This window comes from Stegodyphus dumicola, chromosome 4 (assembly GCF_044657685.1).
Source record: "Stegodyphus dumicola isolate Sdum_Otavi_A_Nest chromosome 4, ASM4465768v1".
In the NCBI taxonomy this organism is placed as follows: Eukaryota; Metazoa; Arthropoda; class Arachnida; order Araneae; family Eresidae; genus Stegodyphus; species Stegodyphus dumicola.
This window is the reverse complement of record NC_140771.1, coordinates 100,780,072-100,807,132: the sequence shown is the minus strand read 5'-3', so window position 1 is coordinate 100,807,132 and position 27,061 is coordinate 100,780,072. Positions and strand designations below refer to the sequence as shown.

The following is a 27,061-nucleotide window of genomic DNA, read 5'->3' as shown; positions in this document are numbered from 1 at the left end:
GTAATGGTTGCGGTATGAATTCGTTGGTGACGTTTATAATATAATAGATGATTTAGAGGTAAAAGTTTTTGGATATTTTATTTATTTTATATGTGGAAATGTTCATATTTGGAAAGGGTAAATACGTTTTCGCGATCAGGTAATTTCATATATGTTCTTTTTACCGGGTTTAAAGATTGAGAAAATTGTCGTGTATTTTCGTGAAATATTTCTAATTTATGAGAAAAAAGCAGTGTACATGGATATAGTGAAGAGTGTGTGCAATGCCATTTTTGTGCAATTCTGGGATTCTTTTTAAGTAAAAATAAGTCGACGTGTACATGGTTTAGTGATATTTTAATTAAATGATAGTTATTTTGTGAATTTTATGTTTGTAGGAATTTGGTATACGTTTAAGTTGAAGTAAACGTGCATGGAAATAATTTAAATATTTGATACTAAGTATTTGTAATGCTTGCGGTATGAATTCGTTGGTGACGTGTATAATGTAATAGATGATTTGGAGGTAAAAGTTTTTGGATATTTTATTTATTTTATATGTGGAAATGTTCATTACTTTTTCGCGATCAGGTAATTTCATATATGTTCTTTTTACCGGGTTTAAAGATTGAGAAAATTGTCATGTATTTTCGTGAAATTTTTCTAATTTATGAGAAAAAAGCAGTGTACATGGATATAGTGAAGAGTGTGCGTAATGCCATTTTTGTGCAATTCTTGGATGTTTTTTTAAGTAAAAATAAGTTGGCGTGTACATGGTTTATGTGTATGTGTTATTTTGAAAAACGCATAAGGAGTATGGTATTGTGCACTTTTTCCCAATTTTGCAGTGAATATTTGTCATGATTAAGCAGTTTTGTTAGATAAAATTTCTAGCATAATAAGTGTAATTCGGCTAGTAGATTGTTGGAAGAAGTGTTCAGTAGATAAAAAGAAAAGAAACATGTCTTTACTTCGTGAAGACAAAATGGCGGCGGGAAAAAAAAATAGAGGGTTGCTGTAGGAGAGTTGGTCGCCAAATTTTCGCCAAAAAAACGCCAAGTTACCATAATGTAAAGATCAACCGAATTCAATCCATTGTAAAATGAATTTCATGCATGGGATATTTCCAATTTTGCATCCCCCTACAGCAAAAATGGTTTATGACTAGCCAAAAATATATTAGTCACAAATATTTCATGGAAATTTAGATCAAAAGCTTATAAAATAATATGCAATCATTCACATGCAAACAAAGCATTACTTATAGCAGAGATTAGATTAATAAGATTGCAGTCTTTATTTGATTTATGATCAGTCAAGTAAGCAAAATAAGATATAACTTGTTTAATTTTAACATCTTTCATTAAATCTTTATTCAAAAGATTTAAATCCTTTCACACTATAAATTAATTTTTGCTTTAAAGAAAAACTACAAATCGTACAGAGATGTCATAGCAATGTAAACATTAAAAGCTCGTTATGATAATTATGCATTATTCACATTTCTTCTTTCAATAAGGGGACATTTTAATTTTATGCAAAAAATTTTAAAGTAAAAAAATTTCAACTTTATTATTATTATTTACCACTGAAAAACAGCAGTTTTTAAGGCATTGATGCACGTACGAAACCAACTTAATGATATTAACGAACTATATTATAAGGTTATTAAAAAACTAATAAGATAATACTACAGTTAAAGCCCCACCCCAAGGTAAATGGTGGGAAATGATTCATACTGACAGCGCATCATACGGTCAAGATGGCATGTCATTTACGTAAAACAGGTAATCGGCGTACATTTTATTTCTTTTAAATTTAAGAAACATTAAACATTTGTAAATATTACCCGGAAGAAAAAAAAAAAAAAAATATGAGCATTCCTATACTAACTTAGGCTTAATAAAAAAAAGCACCCATAAATTCCCAAAGACGAAACTATTCAACACTACAGATGGGAAAAAATTATATATTTTATTGTCCATCAACAAAAATTCCCGCAACTAACCTGTTTTCAAGGTAGTGAAGAACCCAGTCGATAACCTGGTAAGGTACATCTTCCGGATCTAAGTAGTAATTTCCTAGAATCTTTGAATTAAAACTTTCTTCATAAGTCGGAGACTGCACTTGATCACAAAACTGCTTTAAGAATACCTTGGAAGAATTTATTGTTTCCTCCATATTTTATAAGTAGCAGCAACAAATCGTTTGACGTAAAACAACCACAATCAAAGATCTTTAAACACTACTCTACCGGTATAAAAGACAGGTACACAAATGTGGCGGAAAAATCTCCTTATCTTACTAATCCCCGCCCTTCAGAACTTCGCCGATTTACCTAACCGTAACTACTTACAAATTCTCTTTGCCGTCTAAAAAAAAGGGGGGAATTGCAAATATGTGCTAAAGATTAGACGACTTCCATTTACACTTCAAATAATTTGGATATTAATAAGAATAATTTGGATATTTTCCAGTACTAAAAATAATCTAACAATAAACGTACATTTAAGTGAATCCTCTTTTTTAAAACAGACGAAACAAAAGTAAATAAATACAATGAATAATAATAAATATTACTAGTTTTGCAGTTATTTGCGGATGTTCTTTGGAGAACAACCTAGACGCAGGGGAGAAATAGCTTACCGATGTTACTTAATAACAGAACAGAATAAATGTGTTTTAAATTTATAAAAAATAATTTATTCTAAAAATAAATTGCTTTTATAGGTTTTAATAGCCTCTTTGAGTCATTTAACTTTAATACAAATCAGTATCTTCAAAAATAAAAACCTTAAAAGAGAATTCTCAGCAGCCCTGGTAAAAATTCTCCCATCATAAGTTAAACCCTCATAGTCTTTTATAATTACAAAATGCATTTTGGAATTTCACTACGGTAATCTAGTAATAAAGTCGATGTTATTTAATCGCAGTAATTACTTAATTCCTAAACTATTTAGAACATATTGAGCTGTTGGAGGATGTAATTTAAGTGCTTTTTTGTCTATGTCTATCTAAGGAGATTTTGTTGCAACCACTTGCGATATAGAAGAATAAATAAATTTTGCAAATGTATTTGTGCATACTGTAATATTTATGCATGCTGTAATACTCTTATTATTTCTTTGGCTGCTGTTAGTATTCCATTTTCGGTGTCAGCTGGCAATGAGCCTTTCAAATGGATTCCAAGCAAGAAAAACGAAATTGAAGATATCTGGCAACCTATCGGAAAGTTATGTTTTGAATGATATGATATTGGCGAACTGATTTGTATGATGTGAATTTGCTGATTAAGTGTGCATCAAGTTTTTATTAATATATTAAAAGCAAGTGTATATGTAAATAAGTGTTTTTGGTATATGGTATATATAACTTTTTTGTCAGAATAATCATGCTTCACCTTCATTTATTATATTATTTAAAGTTAAAATCTATGTCTTTCGCTTTCAATATTGCAAATATATATTAAATAATAATTACCATTCGCAGATTTTTTATGGTTGGAAAAATGAACGCATTCACGAAAATTTGTTTTAAAAATGAATAAACAACTTCTTTAAACTTTTATCTTTTTTTACAACTAATAATGATAAATGCGATATTTTATAGATTTATTAATAAGATTTTATTTATTATTATAAGTTTTCTTAAATTTTTGTTACTCCATGTTGGCTCTAGTGTAGAATTGGGTGCCCCTTCGATTAGCGACAAATTTTGTTTAATTTTGGCGATGAAAACTTATGTCTGGATATCATGATAGTTTTAACTTTGTTTTAGCTTCCTAATTTTTTTTAAGTGAAAATAGATCGAGGTGTACGTAGGTAAAGTTAAGGCAGCTCGCAATGTCTAGTTTGTGAAATTCTCCGTTTTTTTTTTTTTTTTTTTTTTTTTTTAAGTGAAAATAGATCGATGTGTACATGGACACGGAGTTTGTGCAATTCTTTGACTTTTTATTTTGGTTCTGTGTTGCGGTCATTATGAAATTGTACCTTCCTCGTGCCGAACTTGGCATCAAAAAAGAATCACCAAAAAAACAAGGGGCACCCAACTGTAAACTTTTACCCTCATATTTATTCTGCGAAATCGTGTATTTCTGTATATCGAGAAGATTGTTATATGCGATTTCGGTTTGAATGTGCTTTAGCCTACTGCTTGGCGTCCACCAGCGGCAAGCATTTAAGTCGCTAAACACTGGTAGTTCGGTTCAGGGTTTGAATTCCGGTGAGCAGGCTGGCCACGTATGCGTTTTCGTGGTTTTCTCTATGTGTAATGTGTAATGTGTATTATAAGCCAGTTTCTCTTACCCCCTCCCTAGGCAGATAGCTCTTGAGTGCTTTGCCATGTCTAAATAAACCAAACTAAACCAACCCACTGCTTGGGGACTTTTTTGGATGGGTGATAAGTGTACCAAATATGATCACTTTGATATTTTGAAGCAGTGAATTGATTTTGCATTTTCATGCACAGGTTAAAGCCACTTTGTAATCTAGCTATATTGGCTAACTGAGGTGTCTTTAGTGGTTTATTTGAATAGCTAAATTAATTGTCATTAGATTTTTCGGTGAATCTTTACATTATGGTAACTTAGCGATTTTTTGGCGACCAACCATACTACAGCAACCTGCTAGTTTTGTTTTGGACGCCATTTTGTTTTCACAAAATAAAGGCATTTTTTTTTTTTTTTTTTTTTTTAACTCAACATTTTTTCTAAAAATCTGCTAGCCGAATTACGCTTATACTAGAGCTTTTATGGGAAAAAAATGCTTAATTACGACGAAGATTAGGTGCGAAATTGAGAGTACCTGCTTGCCGCGTTTTTAAGAATTGCACATACACGGTATCCATGTACACATCGACCTATTTTCCCTTAAAAAAAATCCCAGAACTGCACAAAAATGGCATTGCGCACACTCTTGACTTTATCTATGTACACATCGACCTATTTTATCTTAAAAAGTCAAAGAAAATTGACAAAATCCAATTCTTCTTACTCTTGTAAAAAGTGCCAAACAAATAAGCGGGCGATTCTGCACTTTAGCAGCGAAAATTATTTCTAAGTGCTTATGAGCTAAAATCACGATCAGAATTTTCCGGAAAATGTCACATTACATGTCTCAATCTCTCATTTCTCTGAGACAAAATAATCTGTGATCGAACTGTGTACTTTTCAGATTATTGCTAAAGTCCTAGCTAGTAACCTTTATCGCCTTACCAAAATGTCGCCAAACTACCTGTTACCATATTCTAAAGATTAGCCGATTTTTCTCATGTGTTAGTTGTTTTTCAGACGAGTAGTTATTTTGCTTTTGTATTCTTGCATTTTTTCTTTATATATTTCTTTAAGTAATAGCATTTTGATGTAGTACTTTGCTGGACTGGAGATCCTGGACCATTGTCACCAAGTTGCAAAATCTTGCCAAATCTGGCAATATTGCATTTTTACTGAAATTATGTCAAGCTGCAAAAACCGTTTGGGCTTTTTTAATATTCTTCATTTTACTGTGCTTTTTGTGGATAATTGTATGGGGAAAATGGTTGGTGTCAAAAGAATTGAACACATGGAATTATTCAGTTACAAGGTAAGGGCTAAATGCATGAATTTTGGCTTGATTTCGAATGTGGACGAGTGTCATGTGTGGAAAATTACTAGAATGAAATTAGTTGGAAGAAGATATGCAATAGATCTGCAGGTCTTTTCAAGCAGGAGGTCTGAAGGAGTTTTAAAGAAAGGGCTCTTGGTTTTCTGAGGGACAAATATGTGCGAGTCTGATCCTTCAACTGACATATTTGTTGGAGTAATAAATGTTGAATCAGTTTATTATGGATGAGTTGTGCATGAGTGACTACACAGTGGTAGATAGGAAGATAGCATCGAGAAAGGTGTCTTTGATGTGCTAGAAAGAGCCAAAACCCAATTCATGGTGTACTGAAAATGGAAGATTTCTTAATGAAAGTATAGAATATTTACATAATACAAGGAAAAAGGACCTGTTTGTTTGATAGTATTAATGCTATCAGATTCTTGGTGATTTAATCACTGACTGTGTACTTACTTCACCGAAATTCTGTCTAAGTGAAATAAAATGGTAAATGCAGAAATAAACTGAACCCTTGAAGAAATTATTTAAGTAAATCTTTATAAATAACATGAAAATTAAATAGTTGTAAATAACATTGATTACACCTCTTTCACAAATACAGTCAAAAGTCGATAATCCGGACTCGTCGGGACTTCGGCGATTCCGGATTATCGATTTTTCCGGATTATAGATCATCAGTTTAAATCTCGTAAGATGGCACGCAGAAATTCCAAAATTAAAAATATGAAACCGTAATTTATGAAATAAAGAACAATTATGATCTAAAGGGTATCAAAATTTGCAAAAAGAAAAAGCTTAATATTTATTTGTTTACTTTATTAAACATTTCTTTCAATGTAAGTTGTTTAAGTTTTGCTTCGTTTCATGTGATAATACTTTCTCTTTAATTCTATTAAACAGACATAATTTCTTGTTCAGTTACAAAGTTCCGCCGTTCAAGTCCTATAATTGCTGTGTCAAGAACATCGACTAATTTGTCAATCGAAATTTTTTTGTTTTCAATAATCTCTGTCACTTTTCTTCGCTATCGGAAGCGAATTATAATGACGAGGAACTTGTTTTAAATCATATCAAAGACGGAGCATATCGAAATGAAATACTACATTTGGTGAGGAATTATAAGCCAAATAAAATAAAAACATCTGCGCTGAAGATAAGGATAGTGTTGACAAATCAACTTCCAATTCATTACGCGCCCGCCGCCGAGCAGCGTGAAAATGATAAACAGATTTCGGATTTCAAAACATACTTTCGCTTTAGATCCTTTACATATTAACAAATATATATCGGAAATTCTATTTGATATAATCGAAAGTTTAAGCTTACTTTTATAAAATTGCTCTTACAGTCTGCAAAAAATAATAAGCCGGATCCAATTCGAAAATTAAGGAACAACGCGATCATCAACATTAACTGAAATAGATAATTAGATAATTTTAGCTTATACGTTCATTATACATAAAATGCGCACGCGAAAACGTATTCTGCACTTACGCACACTCATATGCGCAGTCGTAAAAGGTCTTACACGCACGCGTGAACGCCTCTGCGCATGTGTCAACGTGGCGCATGCGCAGAAAGTTTTTAGTTTTGATGTCCGGATTATAGATCATTCCGAATTATGGGTGTCCGAATTAACGACTTTTGACTGTATATGTTTTAAACTAATCGAAGAATAAGAAATGCTAATTTGTGTGTATGTATATGATTGTAGTCACCCAAATGGTTTAGTGATACTGACTGTCGTACTGATGGGACCGGGTTTGAGTTACCTGGAGAATGATGTTTGTGAGCATAAAGAATCTGTGTGGCAAGGGGATACTTAAAATATCCGGTGAAGCGAATGTCCTCTTGAGTGAGTGGTTGTAAGGGAAGAGGGGTTGGAAATCTGAGACTGTCTCCTCCCAGATATTCTCTTTCAAAATTGGGGTAGAGCTGTGCAGTTCGGTGGGATTAAACTTGTATAACCTATGGTGAAATTCTGGTGTCCCACCCACTTTTACCTGTATGCCATGCTATCTCTTGTAGTTGGACTTCTCCCCAAAAAAATTAGTTCTCAAGAAATAAAACATTTGTTTGAAAGGTTGCTGTATTAAATTAGCTGTCAAATGAGCAAAAAATGTATCAAGTTGATAAGGAAATTGTATGGCACTGGACTGCTAATGCTACTAATAACAGACTAAGCTGTTTATTCAATCTTTTTATGTATTAATAATTTTTTAATTTCTAATGACAAGCAGAGGTAGTTTTTCCTACCTTTAAGTGGTGATAATTATACAAACAGTTATGAATAGAATGTAAACTTTGCTTCATCCTTAAAATCCTTAAAATTTCAATAAATTGCTTTGGTTGTTAGTTTCAATGTGTTTTGTTACTGACAGGGCTGTGGAGTCGAAATCGGAGTCGGGCAGATTTTAGGGTAAAAGGAGTCGGAGCTGGAGTCACTGAAAACAGATCCACTCGGACTCCTTTTTGTAGGACAATTTGAATTTGAAATGAAAAAAATAATTATGACAAGCAGAGTTCTTGTTTTTATTTATGGAGTATATACATTAAAAAATAGTAATTTTCTATTCTATTGACATATTAATAAATAAATATAGGGGAGGAGGATAGATGTGATATTTGCCATTAGTGATTAAACTGATTCATTGAGTTACAAATCTCACTGGTAAATTTAGGTAAGCAGCAATAGCAGCAAGAACTTCCAAAATTGATGCCATTCTTAAGAAGCAAGCAGGAAAAGGAGCAATTATTGATCAAGGAACACAATAAGGAAGTATGTATTTGATGATAAACAGGTTGTTAGAATTAAGAACGTTTTTAGAAGATGCAGATAACCCTAATGTTTCACTAACAGAAAGACTGTGGAATGATCTTGCAGAATTGGAAACTCTTCTTTTTACACCATATATAGCCACAAAAAAAGCTGCAATCTGAAGAATTGATAGGAGGTGAGAATGGAAGAATTTTATGTTTGTTCTTTCCGAAATGGAGGGTTTATTGTAGAAGGAACTATGCAATCTGAAGAATTGATAGGAGGTGAGAACGGAAGAATTTGATGTTTGTTCTTTCTGAAATGGAGGGTTTATTGTAGAAGGAACCATTTCTTCAATTAAGTAAAGAGAAACTAGTTTGCTAGACAATGAGATGTTGCTGGGTTGAATATATGTAGATCCGAAACACAGAATTTTCTTGGCTGACAAACAAATTGAAAAGGCAATGAAAGCCATCTATGAACTTTCATTAAATTAATTAATCTAATTTTCATTAATTAATGGCCGAAACTATTCATTAATCTAATTAATTTTCATTAAATTAATTAAATAATGAACTTTCATTTAATTAATATAATTAACATTTCATTAAGAATGAAATTATTCTCAGAACAATTGAGGAATTCGAATCAGAAGAATCAAACTGCAGACATTGCAATTGAGTCTATATCATCCTCTTCCAAAGATGAATTTGATTTTGAGAAATACTTTTGGTTAATATTGAAAAGGCTAAGGCAAAGCGAATGAAAATAAAGAACCAAGAGCCTTTAGATGTAAAAATGAAAAAATACGAACAAGATTTCTACATGCTTTTTGAAGAAATAGAGAAATATGATTGCCCTTGTAAGACATCTCTTTTAGAACTTCTAAAAAATCTATCGTGAAAAGTTAAAAGAAGTAGCCCTAACAGTAACAGCTCTTTCACCTACTCAAGTTAGTGTGGAAAGACTTCTCAGCTCTGAAGTTTATCAAATTGGATCTATGGCCCTCCAACAAAGAAGGTCTTGCCGAAGCTATACTGTTCCTTAAAAATAACTAATGCCAGTTTTTCCATTTCATAATAAATGCTAATTAATATAAATAATTTGCTATACCATAAATTTTTTCTGTAGCATCTATTATTTCTTTTATATTAAAAGAAAAAAGCTGTAACCCATGTGTATATGTTTACATATATATACAGTACAAAGTCTTTAATCTGGATGTCCATAATCCGGACCTCAAAGTTACAAACTTTCTGCACAAGCATGGCGTTTATGCATGTGCATAATACGTTTATGCATGCGCATTTAATGTATAACAGACAGTATAAGCTAGGCTAAAATTATCTAATTATCTATTTCAGTTAATATTGCAGATAGCATTGTTCCTTAATCTTCTAATTGGGTCCGGCTTATTATTTTCTCCAGACTGTTAGAGCAATTTTATAAAAAGTAAGCTTGAACTTTCAATTATGTCAAAAAGAATTTCCGATTCTGGAGCTGCCAAAGGATCTACAAAGCAAAAGCATATTTCGATGTCCATCAAGCAAAAAGTGGAATTGCTGCAAGAAATGGATAAAGGCATGAACAAAGTGACAGAGAGGTTAGTGAAAAGGAAAAAATTTCGATTGACAAGTTAGTCGGTATTCTCGGCGCAGCAATTACAGGACTTGAACAGCGGAACTTTGTAACTGAACAAGAAATTATGTCTGTTTATAGAATTAAAGAGAAAGTATTAGCACATAAAACGAAGCAACTTAAATAACTTATATTGAAAGAAATGCTTAATAAAGTAAACAAATAAATATTAAACATTTTTTTTTGTAAATTTTGATACCCTTTAGATCATAATTGTTTTTTATTTCATAAATTACGATTTCATATTTTTAATTTTATAATTTCTGCATGTCATCTTACCAGATTAAAATTGGTGATCTATAATCCGGAATCGCCAAAGTCCCGACGAGTCCGGATTAACGACTTTGTACTGTATATATATATGTGAGGGAGTCGAGTCGGAGTCTTTAAAATTCCAGGAGTTGAAGTCGGTCATTTTCCCTACTGACTCCACAGCGCTAGTTACTGATAAAAGTATTTATGAAAAAATTAAGTTATATTGATTTACATGTAAACAGTGAGAAATTTGGTGATGAATTATATGAAAATTAGATTATAATATGCGTTTTATTAAACAGATGAATTATTTTACAAATAAAATTTTATATTTTGGTTTTAAAAACATTAGTTTTGAAATTTCTAAACTAAGTTTATGTTTCTTGCTTGTGTTTGGATATAAGATTTTTTTTTTTAATCCCAGAAGGGATATTAATATCGTTTTGGCATTTTGCGTTGATTCACTTTTCAAACTGTTGCTACCAAATATTATTGCCCTGTGTTATATTTAAAGAAATTAAATAATTAAAAATCTGCATAAGTGTATATGTATATTTCTCACATTGTGATAAAACAATGGTACGTAGACCCATCAAATTTTGAATAACGTAATCCTCCACCAAATATGGGCATCTGGAAGCTCTAATTTGGAATTTGTTTTATTATATATGACATTGACTATTTCACATTTTATAAAGCATTTATAATATTTATGAGTTGTTAATTAAGAAACTCAATGATTTCAAAGCGACCAATGGCAACTCTGTATGGAGGGGAAAAAAACATTTTCATGTCCAGTGTGCGAGACTGTGTATCGAGAATTTTAAAGATATGCTCATTTAAAAATTATTTTTCGATATTGTTGTGGAATTGAATTTTGTGGTTTAAGTGCAATATTTAATAAATTGATGATGATATTTAATAAATAAAGGTAACATAAAATGTTTAAAAAGGCCCCTTTGGGTGTAATATAAAATCTGAAAACTTTCAAAATTTTTATCTGTTCATCATTGTCTTTTCATTCTGTATTTACTTTCCATAAATTGTAAAAGGACTTTTCTGTTTCGAAATTTAATATTAAAGTAGCTGCATAGTTCAAAGGGAAATGTCTGTTGTAGAATAGTGTATAAATATGGTTAAAAATTTGCAGCAGGTAGATAAAGTGTCAACTGTGTAAAGACTTGGTTTTATAAATTCAATTTTCAATTAAAAAGACAAATTTGATAGCCAGACGTGTTACGTGCATGTTGCTATTTTCATGGATATGTGTGGAGCTTGTTTTAATACACATTGCTGTTTTCATGCATGCATGTGTGTGTGTAGAGACTGATAAATATTTGTTTAGTTGAATCACTATTTGTGAAATTGGTTAATTTGTTAAATATTTTATTAGTTAAAGTGTTATGTTTATAATAATTTTCTTATGATTTAAAAGCAATAGTTCTTATTTATCTTCATGGTGCCATTGGAATAGTTGCTGGGATGTATAACTAGGAGCCTGATGTATACATCAGAGCCTTTTTTTTAATTTAAGGAAACAACAAAATTCATGAACTGCAGAGAATACACCATGTGACAAAAGTCCTAGTAATGAGTCTGTGTATAACCCATGCTTTCAAATTTATATCAGTTTAATTTTTTAGTACATCTAATAATTTATGTAAAAATTTCATAACAATTTCTTTTTCTTTTTAAAAATTTTTACAGGCGGTGTTTAATTGTAAGAAGTGAGAATACAATAATTGTTGAAATGAAATTGACCAACAGATAGAACAAGACTTTCAGTTTCCAACAAGGGAAATATCAATCTGGATGGATGTAAAAGGAAAAGCAACAGTTCAGCCATTAATTAAAGATGTTGGGTCAGTTGAATTTTAGTTACTTTCCATTTTTTATGCAATAAATGCTATGTATTGTGATGACAGTTAATGGCATCTTTGGAATTCTTTTGAATCATGTTGATTGTTATCACTGGAATTCATGTTGGAAGTCCTGCCCATTAAGTCCCCAAGTGGCCAAACTGTGTATACAGTGAGTATGAAATGTGGACTCGTTGGGACTTTGGCGATTCCAGATTTGGGATTTTTCCAGATATTAGATCATCAATTTAAATCTAGTAAAATGGCATGTAGAAGTTATAAAATTAAATATACGAAATCATAATTTATAAAATAATGAATAATGAAATTATGATCTAAAGGGTATCAATGTTTACAAAAAAAATGTATTTACTTTATTAAACATTTCTCTCAATGTAAGTTGTTTAAGTTGCTTCATTTTTTATGCTGATACTTTTTCTTTAATTCTATAAACAGACATAAATTTCTTTTTCAGTTACAAAGTTTCATTTCTGAAGTTCTGTAAATGCAGTATCGAGAACTCTGACTAACTTGTCAATCAGAATATTTTCATTTTCAGTAACCTTTCTGTTACTCTTTCACTATCAGTAGCAGCATTTTCTAGATCTAGAACATTACTACAGATTTTGCTGTCCATTGATTAACTGATGATTTGGGCATTGCCATTGTAATGAAAAACTTCTGTTATATAATCTTCATTTATTACCACTGAAGCATTACATTACATTTCTTTACAAAATGCATTAATTGGAAAATTTCACCTTTTATTTGTGATATCCAAAAATCTTTAGATTTATGGCTATCATCTTCATCATTCTCACCATGAAATATGGTAGATAGCCATAAATTATGCTAAGCATTTTTCAAAGTATCTGGAGACACATCCTCCCACGATCTGGCAATGCTCCATGCAGCAGATTTTTATGCTAAAATATTTCAAAAATTCTTGAATAGGCTTGCCGTTATTCAAGAAATTCAATATGGTTTTTAAAAATGCTACTTTATATTTGCATTTCAGTGTGCACACTATTTTGATATCCTTAGGCTGAATGATGGACGTACAATTTAAAGGAAAGAATGATATGGATACATTATCTTTCACTAAAACTTTAAGTGACATATAAGCCGAACAGTTGTCTGCAATCAGGATAGTTTTTGTGTCATCAGGGAAACTAACTGGATTTAGATGTTGCTGAGCCTCAGGTATGAAATGATTTTCAAACCAATCATTCATTAACGCTTGTGTCATCCATGCTGTTTTGTTTGCACGATATATAACAAGGAAAATCTTTACTTCTTTAAATGCTTGAGGTTGTGTATTTTTCCAATTACAAAAAGTTGATGCTTGTGCATTCTGGTAGCATTAGCTTATGTTAAAATTGTTAATCTCACTTTGGAATCTTTGACACCAATAGGAGCCTTTTTTTTTTTTTTTTTTTTCCCTTGTAGAGGGTGCCAAGGTATTTTGCAGTACATATTGGCAGCCAGAAAAGACCGGTTTCATCAGCGTTGTAAATTTGTTCTGGAGATAATTTTTCACTAGTAATGAGTTCAAAGAATTCATCTGTAAATAGTTCAGCAGCTTCAGTATCAGCTGAAGCTTTTTCACCTGAAAATTTTAATTGCCTTATACCATGGCAATTTTTGAATTTGGTTAACCAACCTGTCGAATATGTACCCTCAGGTTTTAAGTTCATTTCTTCATGAAATATTTTAGCTTGAACCATTAGCATTGGGCTTGTCAGTGGCACAATCTCACTGTGAAAGCTGTCTGACCATTCAGTCATCACTTTGTCATGATCGTAGCTTCTAGCATAACAAACAATTTTGATGCCAGACAACAATTTTGAAATCGATGGGTCTTTCTCCTGGGGAAGGTTGAAGTGCTGAAATTTAAAAAAATTTAGCTAAACATAGACAAATAAAACTCGAGTGGAATAAACAAAGAATAAAAATAAATTAATATACTTGTATTCAGTCCTAGCGCAGGGTCAGTAAACTTCCTATCCTTTAATGAACATAATTTTGAATCCTAAACAACTTGTAAATTAATCATAAAAAATTATTACATCTTAAACTGCTATAAATAATGAAATTCTATCGTCTCACAGAGTAGAAAAGGAGAAGACTGGTGCTGCCATCTATTGGCGTGGTACCCTCTGTATGGACACAGGTATATATTACATACCGGTTTTAAAATCATATAAATAATCTTCTGCTAATTATCACTTCTGACTGAAATAAAGTAAATATATAAGATTAAGCATGTATACGTCATATATTTGCAGATTTCGAATTTTTTCTTTCCCTCCAATAGAATTGATGATTCTTCAAACATAATTATCTTGGAACGAAGTATATTAATTTCATAACTGCAAAATATTGTGTTTCCTAGGATAATGCTGCCATTTAGAATCAAAAGAAAACACTAGAAACTTATGATTACAGCTTTTAGTGTAAAAAAAAGTTACCATTTTTAGGAGGTTAAAAAATTGAAATAAATAGGTTAAAAATAGCAGTTTGTATACCAGTTCCCTTTAAAGGGTTAAATAGTCTAAACTTACCTATTTATTATCAACTGGGACACAATGTAAATAATTTCTATTCATATGCAAGCATTCAGAATCCCTTCAGAGTTATTTACAAGGGACTGCCGAGTTTTTTTGTTAACTGTGCCGTGTTAACATATTTATGACATATTGATGAGTGGGAGTAAGATCAGTTAAACATTGTTTGTTGTATACTACTAGCTACTGTTCTATAATGCGATAGTAGTAACACACAGGCCTACATAAAAGCACATGTGAAAGTGAAATCCTTTAATAAGTGGTTTTCATAACAACATTTTAATAACCAATAATAAAAATCAGTACTATTCGGTTTTGAGGGCCGTAAAATATCGCCAAACTATTGTTGATGCCAGTGCTGCCAAAAATAATTGCGGCAACCATAACGCAAGAAAGGAAGTATAATAGTAAATAACTATCTAAGATTGATGTTTTACTTTAGGTGAAAGGTTAATTTCATATAATACTTTTTTATTATTATAATTTATATAAAAAAGGCTAAACATGACTGAATGGAAGCATAGGAGTAAATAACTATTTCAGATCATTATTATAATTTATATAAAAATTGCTAAACATTACTGAATGGATGCCTGCATCGCTATTTCGCTACTGACTTATCACTAAAGCATAGTTTCATCACGTTGGTTGTTCAAACATAATTTTCTATAATGAATGATGCCTTTTCTTTGAAAAAATTCTCGGTAAAGTGCAGAATCGCCCACTTATTTGTTTGCCACTTTTTACAATGGTAAAAACAATTGGATTTTTGTCAATTTTCTGTTACTTTTTAAGTGAAAATAGGTCGATGTGTACATAGATAAAGTCAAGGGTGTGCGCAGTGCTATTTTTGTGCAATTCTGGGATTTTCTTTTAAAGTGAAAATAGGTCGATGTGTACATGGACACCGAGTATGTGAAAACGCGTCAAGCAGTGAGTGATTCTGCACTTTACCCAAAATTCTATTGCAGACTTTTCGTCATGGGCAATTCCCAAATTGTAAAATACATAGGATATCAAAAAAGGATTTAAAATTAAACTAGTATTTCAATGGCATCTTGAGAAATATTGAATTATATAAACTTACGTAATCTGAAATCAGCGCATATGCTAGATTTGGCGCGCCATTAAATGGGCGCGTTTGCTAGATTTGGTGCTTTTGCACATACAATTTTGCTGCAATTTTTTACCGTCCTCAAAACGGAATAATACCTAAAAATCTAATGTGGATACCAATGATTTTCCTGCGTGTCCTATTAAATTATACACACTTTTTGCTGCAACAAAGAACTGAAATTAAATATTGTTTTAATTTATAACAATAAACTGTTATGAAATATTATTATATATTTACAATTATAAACTGATATTAAATATTGCTAGATGTATAAACATAGGTAAACTATTATTATGTACGTAGATTCATTAGATTTTATTATTTTATAGAATTTTGTTACTTGTTGTTGTTGTTTTTTTTAATTTGACATTGCCAAAAACATGAATATTTTCGTCATCTAAAACCCTTCTGTAATTGGAAGTATATGACTATGACCAACGATTATGAAATATCTGTGCTTAGTACTGCTGATTGCAATACAAAGGAGGCACATAACTAGATGTTTGTTATAGCAGTTCCATATACAGAATTTTAATGTTCTACAGCTAATCCTTTTTGAGTTATGCGAGATAACATACATACATATGTATGTACAGATGTAAAAAAAAAAAGTCCCTTTTGAATCCATTTTGGAAAACAGTCCTGTTTTCATTTTGAAAATCCATTTTGAAAACTGTTTATACATACAGAAGTCAGGCAAAGAATTTTCCAAATGGATTCAAGAACAATTAAGATGAATATTTCCTTTGAAAATGAGACCTGAATTTTTTAGTGATTACAATACTTTTTTTACTTCATACAAACAAGTAATAAAATAATATTAAATTGCTCTGTTATACGAACTGACCTCTCTACTTTAAATGCATCCTACTAACATAATTTGTTTTTATTGTTCCTCTGACAGCATTTAAAATATGTAGATTTTAAGCTTTGTGTGATAGCCTACTTTCTGCTTCTTTCATTTACTTTCTATTTTTCCACCCTAACTTAATTTTTTTTAATGTGCTCAATATATGAAGATCAGAAAATAAAATTATATTTCAAGTACAGAATTTTCTCTGGAATTTGCTGGCTATTATATTATTACAAGAACTAAATCTGCATCATTACGTATATATGTTGTATTTTAATTTGAAAATTTTGTTTTTATTTATACTAAATATATACTCCAACATTTTTAAGTTTTTTTTAAATTATAATAATTTGTTGTTTTAACAGACAGTCATGGAATCTGAATCTGCACAATCTATGAAGAAAAAGTCAAAAGGACACCATTGTTATTTTTGTGGAGAAAAGTTTTTTGATATTAAATTTTTAAAGAAACATATTTCTTCTCATAAAGAAAGGCCATATACTTGTCAGCTGTGTGACCGCTCATTCTCAGACAAATCTGTATTGCGCAAACATAGGTTTGTACATACCAAAGAACGACGTTATCAATGTGAAATCTGTGGTAAAACGTTCATTCATAACTGGAACTTGACAAAACATAAAGAAATTCACACAGACAAGATAAAACTTGTTTTGGAACCTTGTCTATCTTGTAGACAAAACACAAGATTGAATAATTCTTCATTTTGTTCCAACTGTATTTATCAAGGTAAACAAACTGAAAATGGAATTTTTCTGTGTATACTCTGTGATGCAGTTTTTAAAAATTCCGAACAGTTAGTTAGCCATGTTGTTTTCCATGAGCTACATATTAAAGAGCATAATGATAAAAAAACTAAAAGTCAAGAACACATAAAATCTTCATCTTTTACTTGTGATGTTTGTAAGCATAAATGTAAATCAGCTGGTAATTTAAAAAAGCACCTTTTGAGCCACTCCCAGGAACGGCCATTTTCTTGTGAGCAGTGTGATGGAAAATTCAAAACATCTCATGGTTTGCGACAGCATATGGCCACTCATAATGACCATCGTCCTTATGCATGTGAAATTTGTGGGTCTGCTTTCAAGTCTGCTGCTTCACTAAAACAGCACGCTCTGATACATTCAGAATTTAGACCTTATTTATGTGAAGACTGTGGGAATAGATTTAAAACTGCTAGAACTTTAAAGAAACACTTAACAATCCATCAGAACTATCGACCATATGCGTGCAGCTCATGTGGAAATTCTTTCAAATCTGCATTTTCTTTAAAACAGCATTTGATAACTCATGGTACTGAAAGGCCGTATACTTGTAGCACTTGTTCAAAAAGTTTTAAATTTTTGAGTAATTATAATAGGCATCGGCGTACACACACTGGAGAATGTCCTTATCAGTGCCTAATTTGTAATAAGAATTATAGCCAAGCAAATACTCTGAGGATACATTTGTTAACACATACACAAGATGATACATCATTAAAACATCAAACTTGCAATATATGTGGATGTTCTTTTAATACTTTAAAAAGATATGAGAGGCACATGTTAATGCATTCTAAGCCATCTGAGAAATTTTTCTCAGGAAAAATTGTTTAATTAAAAAAAAAATGTATCTAAAATTGTACAGTAAACCCTTGCTGAATGCGGACTTGTGAAACATGATTTTGTATATATACATTATCGTTATTCTCCCCATTTAATTTGTTCATTGCAAAAATTTTAGTTGTATATGGTATGCTGCAGAGTATCAGCCGCCTTGCGATAGTTCTCTTTTATGCCTGGTTTGAAAATTTACTTATTAACTCTCTCGCTGTGCATTTTACGACGAGCGTAGAATTAGCAAAATTTGCACAACCGTGATTTCCGTGGGGATGAAATTTGCCATTTGTTTAACTGTGCAACCCGTCTTTCCCTGTTCAAGGTTTCCTTTCGGCTTTTCTGTGATTTTTAATTGTTTATTTAGATGTGGCCTAACAGATGGCATTAGTTATCCGCATTTCTGACAAATATACAAGAATACGTAATGTAGCATTTTGCGCGCGCTTTTCAGAGTTCAAAGCTGTCCGGCAGGAAGCGTTTCGCGAGTTATATAACCTATATTCCTGACGATATTTCCAACACTGATGGTAGTTCTGACTCTGATTTCAAGTATATTGAAGATAGTTATAGAAAAACTGATGAGATTTTCTCAGATTCCTCTGCAGATAGTGATGAATCTGAAAATTCAGTTTCTATTGAAAATGTTTAACAGTGGTGCAAAATTGATACATATGTTTTGATTGATTGAAAAAATTGATATATATAATATATAGTATACAGTACAAAGTCCATAATTCGGACTTGTCGGGACTTCGGCGATTCCAGATTAGGGTTTTTTCCGAATTATAGATTATCAATTTAAATCTGGTAAAATGGCATGCAGAAATTATACAATTAAAAATATGAAACCGTAATTTATGAAATAAAGAGCAGTTATGATTTAAAGGGTATCAAAATTTACAAAAAAGAAAAGCTTAATATTGTTTACTTTATTAAACATTTCTCTCAATGTAAGTTGTTTAAGTTGCTTCGTTTTTTGTGCTAATACTTTCGCTTTAATTCTATAAACAGACATAATTTCTTGTTCAGTTACAAGGATCCACTGTTCAAATCATTTAATTGCTGCGTCAAGAATACCGACTAACTTGTCAATCAAAATTTTTTCATTTTCAATAACCTCTCTGTCACTTTCTTTACTATTGGAAGCGTGCATGTGTAAGCGCTTTACTGGCTTTACGCGCGTGCGTAGTGGACGCATGCATTAAATGCGCATGTGTAAGTTTGTGGCTTTGAGGTCCGAATTATAGATCATTCCGGATAATGGATGTCCGGATTACGGACTTTGTACTGTATATGTTTTACCTTGGTATTTTATAAAATAAATCATAATTTAACCAATGTTAATTTTCAAAATTTTCCTTTTATATCATTATTCTTCAATTTTAGTATTCTGACAACTTTTTTCTATGATCTACATCTATATTGAAAAAAAACTCTTTTACAAAAAATTTTTGTGTATTTTAACTCTAAAATATATGTAGATTTGAAATATTTAATAAAAAAATATGAAATTTTTGAACCTATTTTGATAAAAAAAAAAAAAAAAGTACGCAGTGAGAGGGTTAAAGAAGTGGCTGAATGTTGAAGTCACTGAACGCGGGTAGTTCAGTCCAAGGTTCGAATCCCATGAACAAGCTGGCTGCATGAGCGTTTTCATGGCTTTTCTCATGTGTAACGTGTATATGAGCCAATTCCCTTAAAAACTCCTTCATGAAGGCATCTGTCCCATAAGGCAGATAGCCCTCGAAACTTTGCCGTAATCACATAAACTAAACTAAAGAAGTCAAACATTATTTTGAACAGTAAAACTTAAGCTTTCTAAAAAGCTTTTTCTTTTCTAAAAGCTTCTTTTTCTAAACTAAAGTTCTCATAGCATCTAAATGTAGAGGTTTTATTTTTTCTACCAAACATCACTTCCTTAATTCAACCAATCATCAAGAAGTCATTAAAACATTCAAAGCCTATTACAACAGACATGTTTACCTGAAAATAAAGCTTTAGGGGAAGGGAAAGCAGAACATACTAACAATATATTTTGGAATCAATTCAACATAAAGTACTGCATAGAAAGAATTAAACTTATATGGGAATAAGTGAATTCATCAACAATTAATGCTTGCTAGCATTAGTGCTGGCCAGAAATTGTCAACAGTTTAAAAAAATTTCCATCGATTGAAAATGAAGCCAAGGCTATCATACAAATTGAAAAAGCCATAGGCACCAAAGGATTTTCAGATATGGAAGAAGGAGAAATCAAAGAATTAGTCAAGAATGATGATTGTAAAATGACAAATGAAGAATTGGATAATCTTATGACACCAAATGATGTTGAAAGCTGTGGTAGTGTTCAAAGATAACGATACAGTAACATTATATACTAGGTCTTGTACACAGGATAAATATACAAGAAAGTAAATGAAGTGTTCAAAAAGGCACTGAAAATATCTGATTTTTTAATATAAGTTGATCATAATAAAGAAAGATAAGGAGACTTTATGAGATGTATTGATAAATTTTGTTCTCCTCACCGCAAATGAAATGTTTAATGAGTTTGGACATTGTCTGAAGCAAAAATCACCAGCAATTAAAAAAAAATAATTGTATCATGTACCTACATATTGTACTAGAAATCCTTTTAATTAATATTTGGGTCATTTTCTTCTTTTAATTACAATAATATGTACGTTTATATAAATTATATATACTTTCTTAATCTGAACTATGCCTAATTTTCTCGTACACACAGTGTGTTAATGACATACCCCCCCCTCCCGGTATTTGGCAAGGATTTCCTGTACATGTACATGAAATTTTATTGAAGTATCATAAATAACATTCATAACCTGTAAAGCATAAGTTTTGCTTGATGAAAAGTCAGAATTTGCTATTGATTGGAAAGTTCCAGAGGTATTGTTCATTTAATAATTCTGGTTACAGGATTATAAATCATCGTTCATTATAATTTTTTAAACTCTTTAATATTTTGCAGATAAATGAATAATAGTTAAGAAAAATAGAAATTTATATTAAAAGGTATAATCAATCAATTATATTAACATATTAAAAAGTTCCAGCTGAAAATTAAAAACTGTGCATTTTTTCACTACTTTTACTAAATGCTACTATTATTTGAAAAGAGAGAGCATAGTTATTTTGAAACTATTATTTGAAAAGAGAGAGCATAGTTATTTTGAAGAATTATTATGTAGGTTTGTTAAAAATTATTAAATATTTTAATATATATACACTAAAGTCCTCATGCCCACAAGTAGTATGTTCCAAGATTTTTTACATGGATAACAGTAAAATATTATATGAAGCAAGATGGTCATGTGACACATCTGTAAATAATCACAGTCAGACATTACTTACATTAAATATAGTAGTAATAAAATATACCGTATACTAACTTTTATACTGTATTATAAAATGTTGAGTAAATTGTATTCTACAGTATATTTTGTATGTATTAAATTAAAAGATTTCCGTATTAAGCCTAGCTAAAAAATAGCAGAACTGTGAAGAAATGCAATACATGTTTTATATGTATATTGTTTTAAGAAATGATGGAGATAAATACATTTTTTTTTTACTTGTATGTGATGGAAACAATGAAATAAAGATATTCTTGCAACAGATAATGTACTGGATTATGTCTATGTCTGTCTAACAGGTAACCAATATATCCTTTTTTTGCCTTTCTTTATTCTTTTTTATGACTCACATGATATACCTATCTGATAGTAAATCATCAGACAAATGTTATTGATGCTGTCAGCACTTAGATGATAGAATCTCTATGGAGCCATTATAAACAAATAATTGTATAGCATATGAGAGGAGTACCACTTTTCTAAATTGTGATGGCAATCTGTAAACAATGAGGAAAAACTGAGAGTTGAGAGATGCAAGGACAGTGTTTTTATGAATACAAAATTAGGGATGGCTATCAGTGTTATTTTATATCTGATTACAGTAGTAAAATGATCTACTGACAGATGTGAAATGGGAGTGTTTCAACTGACAGATGCCAAAAAAAAGATTGCTTGAATTGCTTTTTAATGTTTTTAAAGTACAATGATGAACCTCTTCCTTCTGGCAGTGTAAAAAAAATAAGTACATATAATTTCTTTGTATTTTTTATTTATTTATTCACGTACTCCCTCTTTTCACATGGTTTAGTATAGTAATGTTATCAGTTTATTTGGTTTTGTCATGGTTCACTGGAAGTAGGTCACCTGCTGCAAGAATACCAAAATATATACAGTCAAAAGTCGTTAATTCGGACACCCATAATTCGGAATGATCTATAATCCGGACCTCAAAGCTAAAAACTTTCTGCGCATGCTCCGCATTGACACATGCGCATAAGCGTTTACGCGTGCGCGTAAGACCTCTTATGACTGCGCATTTGCGTGTGCGCAAGCGCAGAATACGTTTTCACGTTCGCGTTTTATGTATAACGGACGGTGTAAGCTAAAATTATATAATTATCTATTTCAGTTAATGTTGATGATTGCGTTGTTCCTTAATTTTCAAATTGGATCCAGCTTATTATTTTTTGCAGACTGTAAGAGCAATACTAAAAAAGTAAACTTGAACTTTCGATTATGTCAAATAGAATTTTTGATTCTGGAGCTCCCAAAGGATCATACAAAACGAAAGTATGTTTCGATGTCCATCAAACAAAAGTGGAATTGCTGCAAAAAATGGATAAAGACATGAAGAATGTGACAGACAGGTTAGTGAAAACGAAAAAATTTCGATTGACAAGTTAGTCGGTATTCTCGGCACAGCAATTAACGGGACTTGAACAGCGGAACTTTGTAAGTGAACAAAAAATTATGTCTGTTTATAGAATTAAAGAGAAAGTATTATCACATAAAACGAAACAACTTACATTGAAAGAAATGTTTAATAAAGTAAACAAATAAATATTAAGCTTTTTTTTTTTTTGTAAATTTAGATACCCTTTAGATCATAATTGTTCCTTATTTCATAAATTACGGTTTCATATTTTTAATTTTAGAATTTCTGCATGCCATCCTACGCGATTTAAACTGATGATCTATAATCCGGAATCGCCAAAGTCCCGACGAATCCGGATTAACGACTTTTGACTGTACTAAATAATATCTGGTAATGAGTAACTACCATTATATCTATTTTGATCAAGTGGGAATGTAAATGAAGAAAAGTATGCATCTGAGAGTAAACTGTAACCTAAGAATATACAAAATTCCATGTAGACCATTTCCATCTATTGTGCTTGGTCACACTATCAGGTTCAATGTTCTGTCTTACTTTCTTCGGGAACATGCAAGGACCTGACTGGGAACAGAGAGCTTACTAAAGCTATGTTCAATAACTGTGGGAAGTAGACAGGATACACAAGAAGGGTATACAAAACCCTTTATTTTTCTCTATTTACAATAACTTCCGTACTTCGGAATACAAAGACCCACTACTTGTGGTCTAAACGTAAAAATATAAAAATAAAACTAAACTCTAATTTAACTTTAAAATAATAAACGTGGAAGATTGGCCTTATATTAACAGGAAGCCATATGTAGTACAGAGAACTGTGAACACTACAATACGTTTAAAGTTATCAAGAGGATTAAACCTCTGGCCTGGAAGGCAACCAGCAACTGAGTAAAACTTCTAAGGTAAGCGGCCTGCTTCGACTAACTGCTTCTTCTCTCTTTCGCTTGGCAAAAAGCCACAACTTAAGTACTTGGCGTTCGCCAGACAAACTTTGCATAAATACATTAACGCTTATAATTCTGGCCGGAAGTAGAAAATAAGACGTGATAGTAAAGATTTAAAATAAAATAAACGTTAGTAAAACTTAAGATCCTTACAACACTGGCCCATAAAGCACATGCAGATACAAATTTTTGCATATGCTATCAGAAGATAGGGTGTCCAGCAAAGGAGTCCCTGATTCCAAAATTAAAAATCATGAAAACTATGATCTATAGAGGAATATAACAAGTGGTATATTTATTGCAAAAGTTCTAAGATTGTTATACAAAAGCTGCTGATAGATGGCACTGTACATTGTATAGCTTGTATCAACATGCATAAATAAACACGCCCTCTGCAAGCAGTCTTTGCAGTCACATCACAATATTTTTTAAACATCCACCACTTGCAGTACAGAGGTGGCACAAACAAACAATGAAATTTGTGATCACATCTTGTATCTCAACGGAAATGCATTCAGATACCACATAGATTGACGATTCAAACTCGTTTAAAAAATGATGGGATGGTTCTGGTAAACAGTGTCTTTCAATGTGCATCACAAAAAGTAGTCATTAGGAGTCAGATTAGGTGAATATGGAGACCCATCCATGCTTGCACAAGTAAATTTGCAATAATCTAGTGCAGTCTGTCTATTCTTGAAGTATTTCATAAAAAAATGAAGCACCTGTTAGGTGTGATGTGGTGGGGCTGCATCCTGCATAAACAAGTCAGTGCCTGGTTAAATCCTCTAACCTGTGTGGTGAGAAAATGTTCCAAAATTCCAACGTAACATTAATTTTTTTCTCGCATGAAAAAAGAGCTAGTAATGCCTCTGCTGCTTACTGCAGCAGCCTAAACAATAGATTTGGGAAGATGCAGTGGTTCTGCTTCACATTAATGGAGTTTTTTTAAAACCCCCAAATCACCAGTAATTTTGTAAATAAAATTTGTATTTACAAATCCATTCAGGTGGAAGTGTGTTTTATCTGTGAACTAGATAGAGCCATCATTAAATCGTCCATTATCAATCCTTGTAAGAATCTGGATCGCAAAGTCAGCTCTTTGTCACACGCTCATACGGGTATAGCCTGGTGACTTTGGATTTTGAATGGAAACATGTCTAGGCTGCTTCTCATAAGTTTTTGTAAACTGGATCACTTCAAACCAGTCTGTGGTGCAGTTCTTCAGACAGATTTCCTTGGATTTTGCTGAATAATTTCAGAAACTGTGGCAGCATTTTCATGAGTAACTACAGTTTGCCTGCAACTAACATTCCATCCCAGATCATCAGCTATGCTGCCTGTCCATTGGAGTTTGGCAAAGAGCTTGCAAAGAGTTTTCACATCAGATCACTTGAGAATATTAAATCGTGTTTTAAAACTATGCCTTGTTAGGATTGTGTTCTAGCCTTTGGTATTCCAGTACCAGAAACACCTTTTCCTTCAGTACCACCTTTCACGTTTCAATGGCAGAACTGAGTGCTATTTATGTGAACTGTGTATTGCATTTGCAGTGCCACTATTGGCAGCTCTTGTAACTATTATTTCATAACTTCTGTAAAACATTTTTACAACTTTCACACACAAAAACCACTTGTCATATTCTTCTACTGATCTTTATTTTTCGAGATTTTTAATTCTGAGGTTAGAGATGCCTTTGCTAGATATCATGTATAACTAAACTTGACAGTCTGTTTTTCCATAGGCATGTATTTTGAAACTTAAATAGCAATTTTTTTTCCCTGTTAGGTCATAAATAAAGCTAAATTTGGAAACTTATCTGAATTTGTTTTTAGAGCATTTAATTTGAATAACTACTAATATTAAAGATGTGCTCTTTTCCGCTTCAAATATAAACATTAAAAAACTCATATTTTTTATCTATTTAATTGAATTAAGTTTGTTGTTGTAAAAAAATAATTTTAAAAAATTCATATATTAATATTTTAAAAATATTTATTTTTACCTTATCTAGTTATATGCTACAGTTTTTTTTTTTTTTTTTTTTGCTATATCAGGAGTTAGATGTTATATTGATGAATTTTGTTACTAGCCAAAGAAACCAAAAACTTCTGATATTATCCTTACCAATTATTTGGTTATAAATGTGAATTCAGAAAAAAAATCTGAAAAGAATTTTTGATTTTAGTAATGTAAACTTCAGATGAATGTGCAATCCTGGAAACTAAATATCTTTCTCCATAACTGCATCAGTAGTTTTTTTCTCCCATACAAGCAATTTGATTAAAATAAAATGATGACAGAGTTCTCACATTAATTCGTTTGTGTAAGAGAAACATACCGAGGAAAGTGTTTTTCAGCAGTGAAGGAAATTAAATGAATTACTGAAACCTAAATCATGCAAATTTCATCCCTCCTAATGATTTTCGGCATATTTTTTTTTTTAAACTAGACTTTTTTTTAATCTGAATTATCTAATTCTTTTGTAGACATCTGCAGAACTTTATCTGAAGATTCAACCAATAATTAATCAGTTAATATTTGTATTTAATTTTGTTTTTCATTTATATACAGTGCATAACTAAGGATATCTGAACAATAGAAAATAGAATGTACATTGATTATTAATTTTATTTTGTGTTTAAATGTACTTTAAATTAACTTTTAAAGTTAATTTATAACTTTTAAAGTTAATTTAAAGTACTTTTAACACAAAATAAATATGAAAACTTTAATAACATATAACTTAGAATATCGAATTAAGTATTAATATATTTCACATCAGAATCATAAATAATTTGATAGCTCCAGTTATGCATTAAAAAGGTGATTGAGTTTTTTTTTTTTTTTTTTTTTTTTTTTTTTTTAATAGTGCCGCTGTGCAGTTTGAAAACCTCCTAGTTTTTTATACTTCAAGGTTGGCAGCTATGATACAAAAATTAATTATATTTGTGTTTATTAACACTGTGCTTTAATACTAAAAACTGTATATCTACATTTATTTGTAAGATAGTAAATGTGTTATCGTGCAAAATCATTTCTAAATCGCTTCTGTTTCTTTTGGAATTTTTTTTACAACACTAAAGTATGGAAAACTCCTAAATA

At 31.2% G+C, this 27,061-nt stretch overlaps 2 protein-coding genes across 9 annotated transcripts in view; one reads left to right on the top strand and one right to left on the bottom strand.

Annotated features, from left to right (window-relative positions):
- Positions 1-2,337, bottom strand: part of LOC118202143 (uncharacterized) — a 121,998-nt gene extending 119,661 nt beyond the window's left edge. The window contains exon 1 of the mRNA XM_085815277.1: positions 1,988-2,337. Within this exon, the coding sequence (XP_085671403.1) occupies positions 1,988-2,160 (173 nt within the window). The 5' untranslated portion in view covers positions 2,161-2,337. The remainder of the gene's footprint in view (positions 1-1,987) is intronic.
- An 840-nt stretch (positions 2,338-3,177) lies between these two features.
- On the top strand, positions 3,178-27,061 carry LOC118185564 (uncharacterized). 8 transcript variants are annotated; one of them, XR_015040728.1, is made up of 4 exons: positions 3,195-3,341; positions 11,938-12,092; positions 21,868-21,918; positions 26,829-27,061. XR_015040728.1 is itself a non-coding variant. In XM_085815272.1 (3 exons), the coding sequence occupies exons 2-3, from the start codon at positions 12,086-12,088 to the stop codon at positions 18,240-18,242; spliced, it is 1,254 nt and encodes a 417-aa protein (XP_085671398.1). In that variant the 5' UTR covers positions 3,178-3,305; positions 11,938-12,085; the 3' UTR covers positions 18,243-21,887. The 8 variants fall into 8 exon arrangements, 6 of the variants coding, with proteins under 6 accessions (XP_085671398.1, XP_085671400.1, XP_085671397.1 ...); XM_085815272.1 differs by lacking the exon at positions 26,829-27,061 and having other exon boundaries at positions 3,178-3,305; positions 16,996-21,887; XM_085815274.1 differs by lacking the exon at positions 26,829-27,061 and having other exon boundaries at positions 3,180-3,273; positions 16,996-21,887.